The sequence below is a fragment of the Achroia grisella genome, unplaced genomic scaffold (genome assembly GCF_030625045.1).
Source record: "Achroia grisella isolate CSIRO2021 unplaced genomic scaffold, CSIRO_AGI_Agris_v1 utg1573, whole genome shotgun sequence".
Classification (NCBI taxonomy): Eukaryota; Metazoa; Arthropoda; class Insecta; order Lepidoptera; family Pyralidae; genus Achroia; species Achroia grisella.
Window position 1 is genome coordinate 1,206,467 of NW_026712655.1, and position 25,376 is coordinate 1,231,842.

The 25,376-nt window shown below is 32.0% G+C and overlaps 1 protein-coding gene across 1 annotated transcript in view; it reads left to right on the forward strand.

The window, feature by feature from the left end:
* Nucleotides 1-345: 345 nt before the first annotated feature.
* The window catches only part of LOC131841145 (meteorin-like protein), a 38,762-nt gene continuing 13,731 nt past the window's right edge, over nucleotides 346-25,376 (forward strand). Inside the window, exon 1 of the mRNA XM_059189396.1 lies at nucleotides 346-601. Coding sequence (XP_059045379.1) covers nucleotides 510-601 — 92 coding nt within the window. The 5' untranslated portion in view covers nucleotides 346-509. The remainder of the gene's footprint in view (nucleotides 602-25,376) is intronic.

Here is a 25,376-nt window from a genome sequence, read left to right on the forward strand (position 1 = left end):
ACGAATTCAATGAGTATATATAGGTAATTTTTTTTTCAAATTGAAGAACTTGCAACTTTGTTGAGAAAGTCTTGATGAAACTTTTTTATTGTTCGTAAATAATTTTCCCGCCATTATTCGTGTGTAAAAATTACTAGATATAATTTCAACCTTAAGCCATACGCTTTTGTGACTCTTTTTCAAATATACCTTTGTAAACCAGTTAGAGAAGGATAGAAATAGATTATATCCCATTCTGACGATTATTTTTATAGCTGTCTCTTTTACACGCGGTTTTTGATTGGATATGTGAAATCTATCTCACTCCAGCATACGCTCGTACTTTCGTTTAGTAGTATTTCTGTGTCTGTTTATTGTGGTCGTTTGCATTCGTAAGCGTCATTACGAGATTTGTTCAATAATGTAACAACTTGTTTACTTCAAAATAATGTAGTTGGTATAAGGATTCTTTGTAGTGATGTGATATTTGGAGCTGATTATTGAGACTAAAATATTTACTTGTGTTCAAGATGTATACGCAGGCTATTTTTTGGACTGTTTTGGTTTTAATATGCGTTGCGGAGGCGGGGATGATGGGTGACCAGTGCGACTGGACTGGCAGGTATGTTCTATGTATTGTCTTAAAATCTATTGTGTTCCATGACAATGTGTCTATTATTACTGATACTCGTTGGTATATAAATCACCTTTTTTAAGTGTGAAATATTTTACTATGTTGTTGTAAATGAGTTAATAGACTCTCTGATAAGAGACTGTCAGTGTGCCAGTAAAGTATAGATAGATCCGTGGTCATGTAATACCGAATAATGTCTTCTGCAAGTCGTTACTTGGGTTCTCCAATAAGAAGAGCAGAATAATCTGTTAATACACCGACGGTCATACGGCTTGGTATTGTATTATATTTCAAGTTTTACTACTCTTGTATTGTCCTAGTCAATTTTTATTATATGGTGGGCATGAAAGCTGGTGGTGATGTTCTTATTACATTACCGTACGGCTCTCTGCCGTAGTCTCTTTTAGCTAAACAATAGTGATAGGACTAATATGATGGACGCCGAGTTATACTGATCTCGTATAATCACCACGACGACCCACTCAGGGTCCTACTGCTATTGACAAGTCCCACATCAGTATCCTATCGCATCGACTGAACCGAAGGATCGGTAGTTCAAATCTATGCGAAACCAAAAAAACTTTTGTGTCAATTTATATTCCTGCCTGAATGTCCGGTGATGGAAACACCGATAATAAACCATTTTTTTATTATCCGAAAGACGGCCGTAGGATAGTTGTCACTATGTAATTCAAAATAAAATACATGCAGTTACGAATGCCAAGGGTTGCGTCCAGGAGAACGTCGACAAGTGACAATGTTTCTGATTATCCCATTTGGGATACCTACATAATCATGTCATGAACATATCTTGTTATTATTGTACTTAGTAAGTAAAATTTACCTGTCCTTTATCTTACATTTAATTTCTTAAAAAGAACTATCTACGCTGGATAATGGCCCCTATTTAATATCTACTAAACATTATTGTTAACTGAGTGTGGAAAAAGGGTACTTTGGAAAGTTAAAGTGGTGATTTTTTATTTGGTCATTCTAATGTAATTGAGTAGAAATGATATAGGTAATACACAAAATGATATATTATTTTATTATTATACTAGGGTTTTTAGATATCACTATATGTTAACCGTGATGATTTACATATAGGCACTACATTCTTATATTCAGGTAGCATACCAGTAACCTCTCCGTATTTTATTTCAATGTACAAATTTTCTAAAACCAGAAGTCTTTGAATAAATTTTAGGTTTTTTTCGAGAAACCCAGAAAGTCTATGAATAAATTTTAAGTTTTTTTTCGAGAAACCCTTGAGGATTGTATCATAAGAGTTTCTCTATGTACGTTATTAACCCAAATCCAGCCATAAACTATAATTTCATTTATTGATGCACTGGGATTACAGTGGAAATCTTAATAATTATTAAACATCAACACGATTTCCGCTCTTTAGTGTATGTTCTATATTACATTATTAAAGAGCATGATGGAAGATCGCGGAAAGTGGCAAGAGCTCCACCGACAAGAGCGTAGCTCTTAAATTATGAATGAATGAATGAAAGAGTTAATTATTATTTAGTAAACCTCGCGTTAAATCTGTATTTAGGTAACTAGTATTAAGCTCAATTTAGTATTTTACTGTATAATTTTGTATCGCATATTCAGAATCGCTGTGATTATTTATTGATGCAATCGGAATGATAGTAAAACTGACAAAAAATTTCAAATATCGACTGGATTACTACAGCAATTTAATACATGCGATCAAGGCGTCTAAGGATATGGGCACAGGAGATAATTTAGCAAATAACCGCTACAGTTTATATAGAGCCTCGGGTCAAATATAAGCGTTCTGATGGAGATGGGATTCTTGAAATAAATCAGAATTTTCGCCTTCATTTACACATAGCAATTTTCTGTTCTATCATCATCTTTGATTGTTATTATAGTCAGGCGGACTGGTAATGTTAAGGTTATGTCTCTTGGCAAATAATTTTTCATTAATGTCATAAGATAATCAATGTAATGAATTACAACAAGAGCAACGCATAGAACTCTTTTTATAAAAAAAAAACTGAAAAACATATTATTCATTTTTAACTATAGAACGGCAGAGTTGGTCATTTTTTTACATAGGTGAAATATTGATTAGAAATATTTTTAAGTTATTTTATCGTAAATCAAAGACTAAAATATACAATTTCTAATCGTAGTTACTTGTTTGGATGTTTTCGTTGCTTTCTTTCGAGTTAAACATATTGTGTTCCGAATTTAGACATCTCAGTATCATAGAGTTGCATAATGCAATTACTCTTTGTGATATACTATTTAAAATATAACTAATGGTATTACAAAGTATAAATAAATAAATACGTCAACTCTTTATACTGCTTAATGCCTGATAATGTCACCATATGCTCTAATGCCATTTTCTAATCATCCATATTTCAACAAATTCTGACATAAAAAGTAATAATTGTTATTTTGATAATTTTAATGTGAGCGGTCCGGAACTGGGAATTTATGGGGTCGATTACGGAACTAAATCAACAAGTTAGGTTTCACATTGATGAGTGCAGGGGTGGCGTGGGAAACCGATGGGAAATAAGTTCTCGTCATCCCCCGTCGTTGTGCCACGTGACCCTTCCGGTAATATAAAAGGCTTACCCTTAACAAGGTTGTGTCAATTGTCCTGCAATTGTTTTCATTTAATGTTGTATGTGTACTTAATTGTTATAAACAAAAGTTTATTTTGTATTATTCCTTTACAAGTTATTTTTAGTGTAAGTAGAAACTTGTGTATACGTAAATTTTGTGTAATTACGGTATGCACTCAGTGTTTTTAAGAATTTTAATAGAACCTAATAATAACCTAATCGTTTATGATTGGTATACTCTTCATGTACGCTCAAGATCAGATAGGCTAACATCTATTCTATACGTAACACATCTAATTAAGGCTTTTGATTGACAATGCACTTTCTATGTTGATCGATGTTTTGCAACACTTTACTATGTGTGAGATGTATAAACTAGGCGTGTACAATGGATACAATTAATTATGTACGAGGTTGCTAACATCATAGACTTTATTGCGTTGACATAAAGTTTCATTTGACATGAAATGCAATTATTGTTAGTAAAAGAATTTGGTTTAGGCAAAAATATGTTCAATTCAATTTGAACTGTTTATTACATACTTTATATTAATATTGTTAGATAGTTGATTTATGTTGTTTTAGTGTGAATTTTTTTAGTAATTTCATAATACATTAGTTTCAAGTAATAAAAAGTCTTAAGTCTTTCAAGTAATAAAACATCCTTAGTAGTTTAGTAGACAATTCTAATGATACAAAGGGAATCCTAGTTCTATTTCTTATATGACAATGATATTTGGCCGAAATCACTGACATTAGAATAGGCTGCAAAAAGCAAATTGAGTGTCAATGTACCATCATGATGCGACTGTCGGCAGCCATTGTGGAGCATTCAAGTTCATACATTAATATTTATTAGGGAGGGCGGAGAACCGAGGGGACCGGGATCTGTTTATTATAATATCCTCCTTCTATTATAACGCGTTCGCACGAACACCAATACTTATTATGATTGATAATGCATCAAACAGACATCGTGGTCTTATACAGAACTCAACATACATTGGATGACTTTGAGTATCTTAAATATTTCGGATAAAGTTGAAACTAAGTACTCACATCTATATATTACTAGTAATTCAAAAAACCTAAGAAAATACATGAAGTTAAGACGAGTAGACATAGAGTAGAAATAATAAATAATTGTCGACCGTTTACCAACTATTTTGAACATAAATTAATATATATATAAATAATATTGTATGCCTACCCTATACCACTTTATGGACACTGTAGTGTATCTTTAAATAGGAGGATGTATTTCATTAAATAGAAGGAACTTTGCTGTTCTGAACATTGTAATTTCAGACTATGGGATTTGTATCTTTGAATGTTATTATCGTTGATTACTGACGTCAAATTAGAAAAATGAAAGTGTAATTAAATAGCCCCACGTCACAGACAGAACGTTGTCCCACGCATACGGATAAGATGCGACGGAAGTGCGTAATGGTGATAAACATAGCGTAAAGAAAAAAAATGGGTTACATTTCGCTAATTAGCTTTATTTCCACGCTGTTTCCTACGATGGATTATCGTCAATATGACTTAACTTTGTTTTGACATGAATTGGTTAACTACATACCAACATAATAAATGAAAATTAAAATTTTTGCCATATTGAGTTTTTTAACATATATATCTATAATCAATTTAATTGAAACCTAAACTTTTAACCGCAGCATCTAGTGGTATTCTATTTATCACAGCAAAAGGTCATCAACAAAACAGTTCTTATTAAATAAAATACAAAAAATTCGATTTGCCTTTATGATAATGTATATAAAAAAAAAAGTAATGTTGTATTAATGCTTTTTGGTCAGTGTTATTATTTTATAATACGGTTAAGGCCAAAAATAAAATATGAGGAGATTCTATTTTATTTTTGAACGTATTTGTTTCCTATAGAGGATTTAAGTTTACTCTTGCTGTCTTATTGTCTTATCGGACAATGACAAGCTACTTTTACTGGCTGGCGCCAACAAATAACAATAGGTTACTCTGCCATCAATAGATCTTGTCCCCAAAACCAATAAATATATATATTGTCCCTACCAAACAATAACCTGCGTCCAGCGTGACATTAATTAAAATAGATATTATTTTATTAAACGTGAAACAATTAAAAAAGTCATCTTAAGAACATTAATATATGTAGAAATATTTATTCTTGAAGTGGTTTGGTGTTACTCATATATATTGTACTATTGTATTACAATACAATTGTACTACAATACAGTACAGTATGTTTTCTATAACAGAATGTGTTAAAACTGATGTTTTTAGTTACACCTTTGTTGTTGATCTATTAATCTTGGCAATAAATTTATAATGTTTCGGTACCATATTTATTTATCAACTAAACACTTTACAATTTTGTAGATATCCATCATCATCATCGCAGCCCGGAAGACGTTCACTGCTGGACATAGGCCTCCCCCTCCTCCAGAAATCCATACATATGGTCCAATAAAAATATTCTAATCATTTTTCAAACACCGTCTAGAAGTTCATTATTCTATGCTAAAATAGTTGCACATTTGCTATATTATGTGTTTCACATAACGGTAAACTAAATACATAATAGCGTCAATAAAATATGCGTGGGAGTATGTAATATTTTATAACTAATGTAGATATACACATATCTACAATACGTAAGAGGTATGTAACGTTTATAGATAATTATGGGAAAAATGTGCTTGCGGTTAAGCTTCCTGATTTTGACCCACAAATTGTGTGATACGACCATCAAGTGCGGATGTTGGTATCTCTATATTTCAGTCAGGAACTCTGTATAAAACAGATGGCGATTGCACATGAGTATCTCGGTTCCTCACGTTATCCATAATTGCATATGGCGAAGGCATCGTTACTAGAGCGTTAAGTTTATCCGATAGCTTGATTTTCCGGCTCTCATTAGCCATTAAACATAGAAACACATATGATTCATAATAGTGACTTTGACGCATTTAGGCAGAGCATGGGACCATGCCGGCAGGACTTTTCACATGGCATGTGATGGTGGGAACATCACACTTCGTTACACTAAGAGAAAACAACCGTCACATGTTGCGAGATGAAATCACGGTTATTTTTAAGCGACGATTGTTTTTATTCGCTCGCCAATTGGGGGCAATCAACGACACGTGTTCCGTCCGAGACGCTCGCCTTAAGTTAGGCCTCTCTATTGAGCTCCATTATATTGCCGTGTCAACCCGACAGTCGCTAGCAGACTAAATATTGCATCTCAATAATAAGAGGATTTTACATTTATTATTTATGGAATGGCAAACCGATTGCTTATCAGATGTTAAATGGTTAACATCAGATGTTAAACGTCATATGTAAGTACATGTACAGCATTGAGATTTCATGTTATCGTTTACGTCCATGATAACACTCATGCTTTGCCAATTTGCTATTCCGCAGGACTAAGATGCCCCTTATCCTGTAATTTGTCTGTCTTATCTTACCCTTCAATCAAAATAGCTTACAATGAAAACTGCTTGGCGGCTGAAATAGGCAGACAGAGATAGAGACCGACACAGACAATTTTTGAAGTAGTTTACCCTAGTTTAGATATATGTTTTTTATACCTATTTATGAGTTTACTTTATTATTTATTTAGTGTATTGCACAACACGAATAAATTATATTACAATATCAATTACTGTTCATTAATTACAATTTAATAAAGTTCCCACGACACTTGAATGGTCTCGCTCCCAAAAGTACGTCTTGCTGTATTTCTAATAGGACTCACTAGAATATTTTTATTACAGACTCTCATACACTAATCACGGAAGATAATGTGTCTGTTCGTTAGTTTAATATTGAAGGGTAATCCAATGCTTGTGCCATATGTCCACTTAACTATGTTTTATATTATACATTTATTGCTAGTTTGGTACCCATGTATATATAACATAAGAAAATCATGCCGTCGTTTATTTCAATATTTCTAGTGAATTTGACCGTTCATTGTATTTAATGATTGTGGCCCAGATAAAAACGAGCCCATTAACAATAGCGCCGTCCAGTTTGATTTGACTGATAAAATACTTTATGTAATCGTAGTGCCGAAGAAAACGTTTACATTCTTAAATTTGATAAGGAACGAATTTATTTAAATATCTGTTTTCTACAAATAACTTGTAATATTATTTTTTCTCTATATTTTAAACTATAAATAAGGGGATCATTCTAATTAAATAATATACTGATTTGGATCCTCTAAACTTTAAATGTAAACATAGAGTTAGAGATTATGCCATTTGTTAGTCAACCCATTGTTACCCACAAAATGCCTAAACAAACAGTTAACTATCATTATAATGTACTAATTAGTACATTCGATACAGCGGTACCAACTCCAGGAATGAATTGAAAACTTAAACAATCACAACACAAAGAAAGCCTTCATCCAAGCGAACACAATACCGACCTACAATTCGCCGTTAATTAGTTAAGTTCAAAGAAGGCCGGCCTCAATGAACGTGAAAAACGTCTTATGTTTATACTGTACTCGTATGCCTATCCCAAGACCATTGTATTGTACTTATACTAAAATAGTAATAGTACACTACAAATAAATACAAATAGTTCGTATAATATTTAAGACGTACTATGTCTATTTTAAATGTTTGATAAAACCGTATACAAATTTCTTGTTTATAAGGACTGAAACAATCGGTTTTTTTTCTTCATTGAGATGGTATTATTTTATGTATACACACCTAACAATCTTACAGTAGAAATGTATTATTGAAAATTAAGTGCATATATACAAGTATTCTATAATTTTACTAGATTTCGAATGTATAATTTTATATTAATTTTAAACTATTGTACTGAATAAATTTCATCTATTCTGTAATCGAAATATTTTATATATAGTTAAAACACAATATACTATTATGCTATAGCATCCATAGAAATAACAAAGAACTTGACATAATCGAGATTACACGATGAAGAAGTTGTAATATGATTATTTAAATTCCATCCACACGAAATAGGGGTTTCTGACTATTAACAACATAAATAGTTAAGAAACCGTTATTTTGCACAAAAAAGATTTGGACTAAGGATCAGCCAAGGACTTGTTGAATAATGCATGCAGGGCCATTATGTGTGAGGATGGGATGCGACTGGACCGCATGTTACTGCGCACGAGCTGCATATTAATGCTGCATTTCGGCACGCTGTTAAATTATACTTATTTTTTTGTAATAGAATATTTTCAATAAAATATTTTGTAATTATATAATTGAGTTACAATTATTAATGGTTCTTGCCTGCAGATTTGCCTGGGCGGAACTGCAATATTTCTATTAAGTTTTTTTATGTAGCTATTATTACTGTGTAAGAACTAAGAATGCATATTTCTAGACTCTTGAACTCTCGAACGGCATATTACAATAATTAAAACGTAAAATTAATTGGAAGAACCCCAATTTCTTCAATAGTCTTTTTTCATAAAACCCCTACATGTTTAAGGTCTTTTTTCACTAGATTATAGCTTATGGCTTTTACTAGGTTAAGAAAATTTTCTCGATGCAGTGATAAAAAGGATAATTTAGTTTGCATTGTACATTTTTGAAGTCCGTAGTTTCTTTTCGTTCTAAATTAATGAATTTTTTTGTAGTACATAGGTATAGATAAATAAATCTAACCTTAACTAACATTGAGCAATTTTATTATTGTTTCAGCTAATTATTTGGGTCGGTAACATGATATCTATAAAATGTCAATAAAGAAAAAATGCATGTAAAATTGCATCACGTTGCAACGCTAATGAGGCGGCACGGGCTGAGTAACCTGACTCCGCCTGTGCGACGCTCGCCCACTTTATACTTAAGTCTAGACCTCTGGTGCGCCTCGATGACTCTGTCATGGTTTATCCATCATATGTCCACAGATTAAATAAAGGCGTGATTGCATGCAGGATCAGGTTATCTTCTTTCTTTATGTAATAGGGATTTAATAAAAAAATGATTTTACACAATCTCGCATATAAATATCTCTTTAAATACTTACCTATACATATTTTGCACTCATTTAGTAATTTGAGCGAATGACCAGTAATCTAAAAAAAAATCCTGTACTCGACGATTAATATATATATTTTTTTGTAGAAGATCTATAGACAAATAGATAATTAATCTATACATATCAAATCACTAACAGACAGAATGAAATAGTAATGTCCGACATTTTATTAATTTTCATATGTTCTCTCAAAGAATGCAGTCTCTTCTAGTACTATAATATGACGACAGTGCTTCAATCACACTCATCTATAAATTCATGAATACCAATTTCAAATGAAATGTAAAGTCAGACAGATATATGACGTATTTATTCTCTGTATTCATCGCCATGTAGGACGATCGTTTCTTCTGGAGAGTAAAAAAAGGAGTGATGGAGACCAAACGATTATAATGTAAAAAGAGGTTCGCGGTCGTTCCATAACCGATTGCAAATGGCAACCGCCGCAGGCTGCGCTGGTCGTTTATAGCGCCGCAATCATACTAAAAAATAAGCATACAGCTATAATATTCATCAGGTATCTATCAGATATCATTGGTCTTCAGTCGTTATGTAAGATGTGAGATACAAACACTCGAATATCAATTAAATTGTGATTTCTCGCTATTACTACTCGTATATTATAGTAAATTAATATATTCTCTAAACCTATTCTAATAATTATAATAATAATCCATTACATTAACTTAACGATCTATTGGAATATCGAACAACATATCTCTTTTAGTTACTTTGTTCTATGCAAAGTGTTATTATCTGTATATTTTACAATCACAAATAAATACAAAGTCCTAAAAGGAGTATCGCCTTTAAGATACTTAGGTTCTTCGGCTTCTGTGATAAAAAAATCGGCGCGCGCCGCGATCCTTTTCCTAAATGCCTTCACGTATCATGGTAATTGTTCTTTTGGTTCAAAGTGTATATGAGAACGAAAAGGAAATCGTTCATCCGTGGGATAGTTATTTAATACATTTCAAGACAAATACTTAATGTACTTTTAATAATTAGTTACTATATAAGTAGTCATACACATTATAGCTTTAACACATAGAAATAAATCGGCTGTGGATCATTATCTTAGAAAATTATTTTCCCTAGACTGTGTGATGTCGATTTGTATGCGAATGAATATTAATCATTATTGAATTTGAACTGGACGATATAATAAATCTTATTTGTCTTGTTTACGAGGAGACATTGCAAAGCACCAACGGACTTACGACCTACCATACAAAGCTTTAAACTGAGACAAGAATGCCATAAAACTGAGACCCGAGTCTCATATTATACTCGTTTTGTTTATAACATGGTATGAAGTCTACCATGGCGACATAACAATGGCTACCTTTGCGCTCTACTCGCCTTTCTTTAAAATTCTCATGTACCTAAATACCTATACATTTATACTTTGGGCTCTATACGTCATAGTTTATAACGGTACTGCCAATATCCCGATGTTTACTTCTACAAATTCTGTAAAAAAAAGTATATTAAATTAATATATGTATATATAGCTTAAAAAATCAAAAAGAAAGATATATGATTAATAAAAATACTTATACTTAAAATGTTTATGTTTTTATTACACAAAATACTTAATAAGGCTCCAAATTTAAGTTTCTCCCTATTAAAGTTTACAAATTATCCACCAGCGTTATTTAGCGTTTATATGTGACTCACTTGCTCATCAATCATCTGGAATCTCTCCGTAAAAAGAAGCCCAAGTAAACCATTATTAGGCTACAAAAAGTTGTGGGATATCATGTATAGTCCGTATTTGTAAATATAGTTTATAAACAGAAATAAATATGTAGTTTGGATGCATTTTATTTTAAATTGGAAAGGGCAGCATAGGAATGATATTGTCATATTTATTACATTACATCTATTTATCTTAGATCTGTTTAGTCTGTCAGTACAAAACGTTTATCGCTTACCTTCTGGTTTTATATTTACACGGGAAAACTTTGTTTCGAAAACCGTTTGAGCATGATGTTAATTAATATGTAAGACATCTATTATTGATATTCCAATTTATCACACGAATACGAAATAATTTAATTCGTATAAAATAAAATTTCTCAATTAATCTCAACCCACAGGTTCTCAATAGTCGCCTAAAGATTGTAACTTGAATCATAATTCCTCCTGTGGCCGTAAGATTCAATATCCAAACTTCCTTTATGATTTCACCTTAAATAGTTTAATTCCACATGAATTGCGTTTAGGCGACAGCGAGCTGTGTAAGTACTTTCGTAACATTATACTGGGCCACGCGAAATGATATTCGATACGAAGAGGAAGAGGTGATTGGCGTTACGTGATGTTTTGTAAATATATTGGTTGGAAAATTTATTATATTTATTAAACATAAGAGGTTTGTTTCACAAAGTAGCACAGCTTTAATTAATGTACCCAATAAAAATGTTTAAATATACGAGTTCTATATTATTATTGTGATATATAACATAGATCCTGTCATCGCGGTTGGTAATACATAAAGTATACTACTATTAAAGTTGTAGTAGCAGAAAGTCGAAATATGTTATCGGCCGACAGTCGGACAGTTATTACTCCGATTTATGGGAACTGGTTCGTTAAGCAGCTTAGCTCTAACTACAATAAGAAAGCCACGATCACTCTAGCTTTTCACACCTCTGGTGTTTGGGCTTCATGTTAGCGTTCACGCCTTGTGTATGTCTACCCCTAAGTTCGCACCTCACTTTAGCCGTACATATCACTTCTTCATTATATGTTAGTTTTTCTGTCAATCCGTGGTAGGTAGGAGCCAGACGGTTCTCGATTTTGAAGCTTTAACTCGTAACATTCCAATACTTTATTAAAAATGTTTAAAAAAAAGTAAGTTCCAATTACCTTTAGCGTTCTTTAATATTAGTGATTTTACCTAGTTATTGAATAATTTGTTTAGTACATATATTAGAGAACTAATTTTGGGCCCGACTTCGCTAAAGTGACGGTATCAAGTATTGAATGATTGGGATAAAAAGAATTTGATTAGATTTAGACTGTGGTACTATGAACAAATACAGAACGTCCCTCTTATGGTATTAGCAAAGCGTCTCATGTGTCGTGTGGTTAAATTTGCGTTTAACTGCGTGACTTGAGGTCGTGTCTTGACAGTATTAGTATACATATACTTATACTCGTAAGTCAAATACCATTGTTCAAGTGAAAGTCATCACATTACGAGCATTTTGCGTGTTACGAAAATCTAGTTACGAAAGTAATCACACTGTAATTATTATACAAGAGTTATGGTTTTGTTTAAAGGCCAACCGTAGAAGATTCATTACATACATTTGCACTCATTTATAATACAATGTAGCATAGTTCAAGAGACATACATATGAACAATTCTTTTAACGAATAAAGCATTAAAATATTACCCGTTGTGACGCTACATAATTTTTTACGATATAATTACTTAATTAAGAAACATGTTTATTGATAACTAAATAAACTTATACTAGTCTCGTAATTGAAAAGGACTGACGTTCTGTTTGTTTGATACCTCTTTACAGCTAAACGGCTAAATCGAAATTAATGAAATTCATTAATTTTAGCCGTTTAGCTGTTAGCCGTATTAGCCGCATTTACGATAGGTAAAATGTTTCACGACGACTTTTTTCTTAATAAATAAATACGAAATAGGAAATATGTAACTAAAAAAAGCAATGTCGCGAAATACAATTAATATATAATAACAATGATTAAGTTATTAATACAGTGTGCGATAATTATTTGGTTTGTAGAATGACTCAATAATAAAGATGCTTATTTTCGTTGGAAGTTAATCAAAATTACATTACGTGTCAGTTTATTTGATATCGGTAGCGTCGACTTGAAGGTAAAAAGTAGCCTTTCGGCATACCACATATAAGTAACAACAATAAATATGACGCTTCTTACCGCGTTAATTATTGATAGGATTTATAAAAAGTGAGATAACACTGATTATCAGCAACAGGATCTTTATAAGTGAAATCACAACAATGGCTATTTGAAAATTGCTCGAAAAGTTTATGGTTTACATATGTTTTTTCACTTTACACGTTTTACACGTCACTTTGGTGACCAAGCTTCGCTCGAATTATCTGAAATAGCAAAATAGGAAATATTTTTATATTTGTTTAAAGTAATATGATAGGATAATCTAACAGTGGACTTTCGTACCACATAGGTGTGGTCCGTTTGATATAGAATTATTGCATATTGCATAGGTATATCTACATATGCAGGAAGGAATAAAAAGGAGAGAAAACATTGAGACAAAATTCAATATGTATTATAATTTGTAGTGACTTGCACCTGCATCTCGCTACAATAGTCCATTATTGAAACTTGACTATTGATATTTAGAATTGAACATATCCAATAGTGGTGGTTGGAGCGTAGGCGGCGCGGGCGCAGAGTGCGGTGTCTAACTAGTTATGTAAACATGGCGCTGGTGACCACTACCGACCGGGGTACCTACGGATACGGCACAAGCCGACATAAATACACATTCCAAGTAGCTAGAAAAGTGCCAACACTATTACGAAGAATACTTTTGTCGGCCTGTTATTTTGGGTCGTATTACATAAAATCAAACATATTGGTTTTTTTAATTCTTTTCGAAAACATTACCTATGTTTACAATATACAAATACACATTTATAGTAATGGCCGCTGAGCAATTGAAATATTTTGTAATTAAAAGAAAACTGCACAAATGATTATTTAATCGATTGATGTAGCAGTGGCCTCATGAATATTATAATAATATAATAAGCAAGCAATAATACAAGTTACGTGGGAATTCAGTACGATATAAATAAATATTGTGTAACTATAAATTTCAATTCAACTGTGGACTTTAAATTTATTTTGATTTAATTTCAGAGCTATTATTATGCAATTGGAAAATATATGTCGAATACATGAAAGTTTAAATTGTTAATAAATTGTAATTATTTATAGTTGTAATAAACTAATAATAAATAACTGTGTATGCCCATCGATAAAGCTAATTGTAACTACTATGGAGCCATAGCGACAATTTCAAGTTAATTGATGTTGAATTCTAATAAGAATAACACGTTCATCAGAGCCATCAAGGCAATAAAATGTAATCAAAACGTAACGACGTACGTAGTTAACTGTTATTAAAAAATGTATGAAAAGTACCTATATATCTACCATTCTAAAATAAGAGAAAGAGAAATATCGTATGATACTAATTGGCTGCATTTATAGATTATTTTATAGAATGAAGTCTACTAACATAATTAGTATTATATATATTTTATTCCAAAAACGTCTAATGAACAAACTTAAGAGAACAAATTACAAATTTATAATTGCAAGAGAAGGAAGTGATCAAGTATCTAACTAGGCTATCACACTTTATGTAGATAGGCCCATTCCAGTTAATATTATGGGTTATTCTGATTATAATTCAGAACTTAAAATTACAATGAAATATGAGTACAGTGGACAACCATTGTGACACCACAATAGTTAGATTTCATGTATAAAAATATACCAATTTTCTTTTTTTGAAGTTCATTAATCGTAAATACAGGAAAGGTGAGGTAACGTGAAAATAGATATTTGATCGTGTACGCAGGTTGTCTACATAACAATATAGGATTAAATAATGTGGTAGCATTCTTATGTTGAAACTGCATTGGTTGGTTACTACAACCGTCAGTTACCACCGGGCGGGGTACAGCCATTAAGACTAGCTACAATAAAAAATATATTATTTTTGTGCAGAACAATATCCTCAGTAGTTGACAACGAGAATAATATGATAAATCATAGGTAATAATGTTCCTCCTTTGATTGAAAAGCGGCGTTGTTTGAATTAAATAAAATTTGTTCAACAATATCTATAAGGTAAATAAGTTAGATCCAACGACCTATCAACGAATGGGATCGAAAAATTATAAGCTGTTATTTTAATATTGCAATAAAAGTAACTGGTCGAGAGTAATTCATGTTATCTTCGAACCCCGTTATCTTTGATGATTGCTTCTAAAGGGTTTACATTTTATAAAACTGTATAATGTTAATAATATAATATATTTTATTAATAATACATGTTACTAGTACTTTTCTATTTCTAATAGTGGGACCGCTAACATATGAGTCGCTTGATAGTAAGATACAGTAACGTCTCTCGACGCGTCTGTCTGTATGTTCCAAATAATCTCAAAAACTACCTACTAGACTGATTTTCATGCGGTTCATCCATCAGCAGAGTGATTTCTGAGAAACATTAGGTATATGTAAACGGTTATATTAAGGTCCTTTATATTTATTTTTATTTATTTAACTTTAATGCACACAATATAAAATATAGTATAGTACATTTGGCGGACTTAACACCATGCGGCATTTTCTACCAGTCAACCATTGGTGGTGCAGAGAATAATTGTTGGCGGTGCAAAATTATAAACATAAACAAAATGCAACAAAATATAAATATATATACAATATATATATATATATATATATATAGGACACCGCTGGTCGCGCTGCTGGTTGATGAGAGTGCCGTGTAATGAACATACTTAAGAGATACAATAATATATAACATAAATATATACAAATATGATACCTATATACACAAATACACACATATATATGCAATAAACTTAAATATATACCAAATAGTCTGACAGTCACAGAACTAAAGAGAGTTAAATGGAAAAAAAGTGAATTCAGAGAAGAGAGAAAGTTATAAATTCAAATAATATTCCCGTAGTTTACGTTTAAAAGAAAATTTATTCGTAGTAGTTTTGATATCAAGAGGTAAGTCATTCCAAAGTTTGATTGCCTGAATGGCGAAAGAATAGTGGACGAAACCGGACAAATGAGCCGGGATATGAAGTAATAATTTTCTGGATGTACGAATACAGTGATTGGTGTTGTCCCCATGGAAATGAAATTTATTCTTAATATAATCAGGAGAATTTGGATCGTATAGAATGGAATAGAGAGTACAAAGCATACGGACATTCCTACGATAGCGGATAGGTAGCCATTTAAGCTGAGAACGATAAGAAGAGATATGATCGAATTTGCGGAGATTAAAAATAAACCGGATAGAGTTGTTGATAAGACGATCCAATTTGTTTAAAAGATCTACATTCATGTCAGAGCAACACACATCGGCGTAATCAATGGTGGGAAGGACTAAGGATTGGATAAGCAGGATTTTGGTACTTATGGGGAGGAAATTTTTAAGCCTGTATAAGTTACGTAGTGTCACTGTAGTTTTACGACTGATCTCGTTAACATGTTTGTTCCAGCTAAGAGTACTGTCCATCAACAAGCCGAGATTTTTAACATGCGCACTGTAGGTAATAGTTTGATTGCCGAAGAGAACTGGAGGCAAAGTGCCAAACTCAATTTTGCTAAGTTGTTGTTTGCTTCCAAGGATTATAGCCTGACACTTGGAAGGATTAATAGAAACACCAAACTTTTTGGACCATTTGAGAATATGATCGAGATCAATATTCAGATGATCGATGGCCTCACCAAGCTCAGAAGCTACAGCTTGAGAGTATACCTGAAGATCATCCGCATATAGATGGTAAGAGCATTTGAGATTTGTAGTGATAAAATCAATAAAGATAGAAAAAAGTAAAGGAGACAAAATTCCGCCTTGCGGAACGCCAGCGACAAGCTCACACCAGTCAGAAAAAGACTGGTTTACACGGACTGCTTGCTGACGACCACGAAGATATGTTAGATGTTAGAGATGATTTCGAAATGGAAAATTTCGCCTTGAAAATTGCTTCGAATTATACAAAACTCCAATATCTATACCTACCTATATCATATTTATTATAACAAAATATTTATGTATTGCTATCCAAATTGTTAGAGTCGTTTACGATATATGCACTGTTATAAGTAAAGTCAATGTCGGGAGGAATTGAAATTTCTATTTTTCGTCATTATATACATATACTTATAATATAAGAATTTTCCACTATATATCATTAGACTGCATATTTCGTAATATTGCAATTGTGGGACGCTAACATTTTGTGTCAGTTTAGTGTTCACAGACTGGACTTTGTCATCATGGTTGATATACGAGCTACAGCGATCTTTGTACACTAATTGGGTCCTCTCTAAGTCCGCTCCATAATTCAAACGGCACTCATTTGAATAAAATATCGTTATATACGGACATAAGCCGCTCGGAGCTTGAACACAAAGCGTCGGTAGATGTAGGTTGTATAGGTCGTATATTATTTATTTTATGTTACAACGGGTGAAGATTAAAATACGACTCAATGGTTAGAAAGCATTATTTCTTCAAATCATTATTTTACAAATGTATAAGGTCGTAGTGTTACAATATCCCAATGGGCACCTTTTAAAATATTGTATTATGTACCTAATATTATAATTATTATTTTTAATAATAAAAAAGTATTTTTTTTATTAAATAGAATTGTTATTATAAATATATTTATATTTAATAAAACTATCGTACTATTTAAAAATACTAATATTAAGTTTAATTAGGAATAGAAGAAAATATTAAACACCAACACAAAACAGCCTCTTAAGGAATTATTGTTTTTCTGACATGGACTTTTAGATCTTAGTTCCTTCCTGCGAGTCGATACAACCACTTTGAATTTCGATGTGTAGGAATTAATCACTCTCAGCACGCGCAGGCCCGTGTTGGAGACACAGACAAGCATGTTTAGTCATACATTTAGTTTTTGTATTGGTATTTATTTATTTGATTATATGTTTAATATTTATAGATCTTCATTAACATCCCTGTACATTAAAACAGGATACGATTTCCGTACAATTTGAGCAAGTAGGTACGCTCTTTATTGTAGATAATACGTGACTGTTGCTTTATGCATTTATAACGGGTGCACTTAAATGCAGAATTATAATGAGTTCGATAAATCAAATGGAATAATCCGAGAACTGGCGCGTGCCACAAGGTCGGTCAACTGAGGGAGTCAGATATCCTGACCACTACTTCTCGCTCGCACTGGCGCGAGCCTATTGCTCGCCGCCCTATAAGGAGTGTCGGGTATTGTGATATGCTTTAATGGAGTTGACCCGTTTGGTAAGCATGTCGTATTCGTCATTGCATCGCTGTCGTTACTACATAGTTATCTCGTAAATCGCCGCACGTGGCTTTTAAGGTATAGCAATATATGCCGCCTGACTTTATTTAGATTATCTGAGATAAAAAACGCCTTTGCCTAATAGAGAGGTTTAAGACTAATTTGGCCACGAGATGTTTGTTTAACTTGTTTATCTACATAAGTACATAGTACTTATATGATCAATTCAATATTACTAATTAGGTACTCGTTGCATACAAATATATTCGCGTTATACCTACCCACTAAACCTGTAAAGACAAAAAAATGTATGGGTAAACATGCAATACATAAACCAACGATATTGTTAAAAATGTTATTCTAAAGTTTTGGAATGTTTTTAGATTTAATGTAATAGAAAATATTGAATTTATAGGTATATTGGATGATAACCATAATAACCATCGTCCTACTCTTAGTGGCGTTTACTTAAAACATTTCGGATATTCAACCTTGCATGATTCAAAAATGAACAAAATAGTTAGCGGTAACAATAAGCATGGCGTGGCAATAAAATAATGCATATATATAAATATGTTTAGTGGACTGTATTGGCAATAGCCAAAGGCGGTGTCTGTCCAGAACTGTGGTCCACCGTTAAATAATAACAAGCGTATACCAGTCCGTGGCTCCACTGAGCTATAAATTGTCCGCTGCCGCCGGGCACGCGGCACGCAATCTCAATGCGGAAAATATTATGGTGGTGCCCGGTTCTGGAATATAGCTAGGCCAGGTTTTGCAGCCGCTGGCTATGTTAAGCCTAGCATTGTGCTTTCCTCCCTACCAAATATACTGAGTACAGATAGGCACACCACCCAAGTACTTGGATTTTGTAACAAAAACTGAATCGGTACTTGTAAGTAGAGCTCTTTATAAAGTAATCTAATTGATTAATTGATCTAGGTAGTTTTTATTAGTCATCGACGATCAGACGATCTTCTAAATTTAAACTTCTGTGTACAGATTGTTTTTTTTTAATAGACTAAGAAAAAAAACACTGGTATATAATATGTTAATAGATAAAAAATAACTGGATGCTGTATTTAGTCAAGTTTTTATACAACTTGTCTTTTAAATGTTCTATAATCTAATTTTTTTTTATAATAATGAAGCCAATCAAATGTTTTAGGTTGCTTCCAGGCGGTCGGATACTCAGTCTCGTCACATTCCACACCATTGTGTAGACCACGGTCCGCTTACGACGTATTATACCGTACTTTATTGATTCCGTAGCACTTTAGACACGGGACAATGTTTTTATATGAAAGAAAATTTATCGACAATACGAGAGAAAAGTTATATCTATCGTGGTTTATGGGCACTTAGAATTTATAATCCGTATTGAATATTATTTGACAGGGAAATAAGCGCTTAAGTAAATAGGATGTAGATACGTTAAAATTTTACTGACGTTGAAATATAATAGAAAAATAGCGTAATCTAGTTCCAATAGGAAACCCTTTAACCTAATTATTGGATAAACTTTCTAGTATGCTGGGAAATGACAGACATTATTTATACGTTAAAGCTTTTTAAGATTTTCTCTTGTATCAACGCTTGCAAATTGCTTGTATTGGTACTTCACTGTATAAGTAAAATGATGCAATTAAGGTAGTCTTATCAAGGTAGGTCAAACAAATCTCTATCGTTTAGAGTAAATAGAGTACATTACGTTTATACAAATTTTATATCTGATCGGTGTGCACTATCCACACAGACCAGAGAGATAGCTACACTCTACCACTTTGTTTTGTGACTACCCATATATTGTAATAATGAGTTATCTCGGCTTCGTATGGTTGCATAACAAATCTTTTAATTACTCGACTTGTTATATAGGTACATAATGAATGAATTATACATATAAATCTTTATTTTGAATCACTCTATCTATTGCTGAAAACTGCATTAAAATCTATTGCATAATTTAAAAGAAGTAAACGAACAGACAGTAATTGCGAATTTGTTTTATACTATGTTAAGATATAGATAAAATAAAGAAGTAATTTTTATGTTTATAAATAATAAGATCTCATTACTATATCAAGTTTTAACTTTAAATTTCTATTCAAATACACTATCGTCGCTCAAACATCTTAATTTGTTTTTAAATAAAATTCATCATTATAATATTATAAAATATTCAACTCTTATACAAAAGAAAACAAGGCGACGTGATGCAGATTGAATCATTTTGTAAGCGTTCATGCGCTTGAATTCTTAAGAAGTTATACCTATTTAGAAAGAATAAACTAAATATATAGGACAATGAAAACGCAAGTGACAAAGTTAGTATTCTGTTGGTAACCGCACCACTGTTTCTCACGGCTCTTCGCGTATTCTACTCGCGTTCACGCGTGAGAACTTCAGCATACCCATGCGGGTCTGCAAACAGCCTAATCTATAGGAAATAATCTTTAAAAAGTTTATCATACATTGAGCACTGCGCGGTTTGGTTAATCTTTTTGGCACTTACACTTGTCTATGGAGGCGGTGTTATTTCTTCCGATCGTATAACTTTGTCGCTTTATCAGTGCATCTCTATCGTTTGTATACCTTCGAAACAGGCATTTTAGCTGGTTTATATACTTTATTTAATGACCGATAAGAAATCTTTATATCGATGTATAAACTGCTCATATTTAATCAGGATTATGATTTATGGTGTCTGTCATATGTGTAAGTAACAGTAGCCACTAAATAAAATAAACTTCATACTTAGCCAAAGTTTATAATGTAAACTTTATAAATTATAATAATAATGTAAAACAACTGGTTCATATCGTATTTTTACAATATGCACTGTTTACCTATGTGAACTTAGTTTGTAATTATAAGTAAGACTGCATTTTAGAATTTATATAATTTATTTATTTTAAAATGATAAAAAATAAACCTACTTACGCGTATTTTGTGTAAAGGATACGTTATCCTGCCTGTGATAATTTAAAGAAATATTACGAGATTGATTTTATTTTAATACGAATATGTATAGAAATGAATAAGTATAGTATAAGTACATTTATTAAATAAGTATAAGTATAAAATGTGTATAATTTGTCCCTAACCAGTACAACATAGATACACATATATATACATACAGTAATACACATTATTCTACAAGAAGAGAGAATTAGACTTATTTAATTTCAAATCATTAATAATGGCTCTTTTGTTTTACTTGGAATTCCTATACCACTCTTTTTCACTACCACAACCACATTTTAATAAATATGTCGACAACTTCTGTACGTAAGATGTTGGCCTGTAAGAATTGTTTGTTTAATATTAGAACTTAATCAATTTTCTCTCACACCTATTTCGTAATTTCAAAATTTCTTACACTCACCCGAGAAGATACAAGCAGATAGCGATAAGCGGTGTTCACACGCCTATCTGACGACTGTCATACTCTTGTCGTTGACATGACGATGATGATGTATCTGGAATTATCAATATGTCATTTGTCAATCTGGGTTACGTCACGTTGGACAAGATTATCTAATAGTATGTTAACATTTGTTACAAACATTCTCAAAGTTAAACACATGCACTTAAAACAGAATCTGTAATATATAAATTATAATTATATATTTATTTACTTGTCCAATTTACTCAGCGGTGTAGCGTAATAATGCTATACCCGAGTAATTTACTAATTTGTTTTTTTTTTTAATAAATTTTGACAATCTTATTTTATATTATACAATATGAAGTTAATGTAAAAGTGGTTATCTTTTATTTGTTACGTTCTGGCGCCGCACGACGATACGTGTGAACATCTTGAATGGTAAAAAGAATACAAAACACTATTCATATATATGAGCATTTATTCTTAATCCATTTTGTTAATAAATGACTATTTACACCATTTATTTATTTAAATAATTATCTAACAAAGTTATTTGGCATTATTTTTGGTCGAATTTTTATTCTGAAATCGTATGAATATTTAAAGTGCCTAAGATGTAAATTAATTGAATGAAATTATATTTCTATTTCTAAATTACAATACTATTATACATTTTTATTACTTTCTTCTCCTCGATCCTTTTTTTATGTTTTGTTGGTAGGTACTTAACCTATCCCAAAAGGAAAAGTCGTCATGATCAAGAACTATGGTATTATCTAAGTGTAAATATTGTTAATTGTATTTTTTTAGAAGACGGTCTCGTACATTGTTGTAGGATTACCCTATAACAAATAACTTGCGAAATACTTGTGGTCTGTATTTTGATTGCAGCGCTGCAAATAATTCTTATCAATAATGTATTCCTCAATTTAGATATACTGGGATTACACAAATTATGTAGATCACCTGCAATCGATTCCCACGGATGAATGATTATGTGAAAGTATGTGATCGCATGACCAAATCTATCACCTTATCGATACCTTGTTCCCATACGAATCATTCTTAGCAACTTTTTTATGGTTCGATTATTTGTGTAAAAAACGATTAGCCACGTTTATCTGAACAGTATGTTTACATATAACCGTGATAGTATTATATTAATGTTTGCAATAGATATTATATCATATTTTTTTTTTCAAAATGTATTTAGATACTTTCTCAAACAGCCTCTGTTATTATATCTATTAATTAATGTAACTTTTTTTTGTAAAATTCCTCTTTTGTCAATTCTTCTAGAAATTGAAAAAGTGCATATTTGTCTTAAAATATTAGTCATAAAATCATGAAATTCATATTTTTTTAAATTCATAATATATGGGCACATATAATTACAGTGGTTCTTTTGTGTTCGCTTTGATAAATTAAAAAATAAAACAATCTTATTTTGTCATTTTTACTTCTGTAAATGTCCAATAAAATGACAGATTAAAAATTTAAACAGCTTGCACTTGCCAGTTTTTAACACATACGAGAAATTATATTTATAACTTAGCCATCATGTTGGAATGTTTATTATCCATAATTCTACATAGGCACTGGTGTTTAGGTCTGCTTAGTAAATACAGGGCATGCAAGAAAAATAATTATTTAGAACACAAAGGTGCCCGCGAAGAATAAGCAATGTCGCCCATTAGACCTTGTCGTAATTACATGCCTTTAAAATTGCTCATAATTGGGGTCGTATTTTATTACAACTCAAGCAACATTATCTCGAGCACATTTCGTTAGCAGTCACAGCTTTACGATTTTACTTGTAATAAAGTATATATTTATATTACAATTCGCATGCAATTCGAATGCAATTGTTGAATGATCTCTATTTTTTTAAATAAAATACTGCGCGTGTACTTGTTAACAATGTAACTTTCTATAGGTTCTTCAAGTGAAATTTGCTTGAGTATTTTTTGTTTTACTATCGCATAGAAAGAAAAAAAAATCCTCTTTATTCTCAGGATTACATTGAAACTTTGTGTTAACAATATGATATTAAACTTACTTAAGATTTTGGGATATATATGCAACGCACTGAATTGTATACATATAGGTCAGCTGAAGTTAAATAAAAAACCGATAATAATATCTGTTAGCATAATGCCACATGTGCTGTGCTGGCGTCCACAATGACGTTGCTTCGGGCTACGACGGCGGTGGCGCCGGCACATATGCGCATTTAGCCAAATTCTTTTGTCAACAAACCATAAAATGTAGTAATAATTATATGCATATTAAAAAAAGTCTCTTCACAGTGAATGCTATTACCCAATTGTTTTAATTACATATTTTGACTTTATGTCAATAATTTTAGTCTAAATATAAGTGTAAATTAAAGAAAATATATCATAAGTAGTTGTACATATGTTATACCTAAATGTGCTTATAGCATAGTGTCTACCAATTTCAATCATTATAGCAAAGATTTTGAATTGGTAAGGATATCAAAATATCTACAATTGTATTCTTTTTCATATTCTTTAAAAATATATTATACTAGAATTATTATACGAACATTTTGCTGCTGACAAGCAATACAGTCGGCAATAAAAATCAACAACAATAAGCACGTGCTACTGGTTGACTTATTAGAACTGGTCAGTACGTATCCTACATAAAAAGGTGGGCAGTAATAACCGATGCATTAGTTGCATGTACTAATGAACGGGTTAGTCACGCAGCATCCACTCTATGTAGGTATGTGCGCGTGCGTGAGCGATCGAGTCGTGCATGTTTATCCAACCAGTTAGATGGTCCCTCTCCACACTCATTGGATAGGATGACTTGACGCCTACTGCTTTGAATGTTTGCATAACTATGTATGATCTATATGCCTTTTATTTTGTAACTACAACATTACTAAATGGGTAACCGAATTCGCCAATATTATATCGATATTTGATTGATGCTGTTCTTAGATTCTGGATACCTATTCATATTTTATTTGAAATACCCGTATTATTATAGGATAGGATGAATATTATCTAATTACTTAGAGTTGTCCAAAACCAAGAGCATAACTTATCTCACCGTTGAGAAAAACCAGTAAACCACTACGCTACATCATTATCATTTTATTCACATTCTGCATAATAATTAATTTTATTATGATTCATACAAACAAAGAAGTTCAACGCGTTCAAGCCAATTTTTGCGTAGTTTAGGTATGTACGAATAAACGACAGATTGCCAATGAACAATGCAAAGAACAAAGAAATCAATTTGGATATGCTTGATTTCTTTTTATATATACTAGAAAGGAAAACAAGTGGTCCACTTCATGGTAAGTGACAACCGTCGCCTATACAGCACGATGACTTCAGATGATTATGTATGGCCCGTGACACCTTTCATACGTTGCCATTCCATGGACTAAGATGTAAATCCTTTATATCCATGGTCAGTTCAATTGAGTTCATTCATCTCTTTCCTATTATTTATATGGGCTGAATTGTCATTATTGTGTTCCTTAGGCGATGACAAACGGTCGCCCACGCACTATTCTGCACGAGTGAACCCATTATACAATA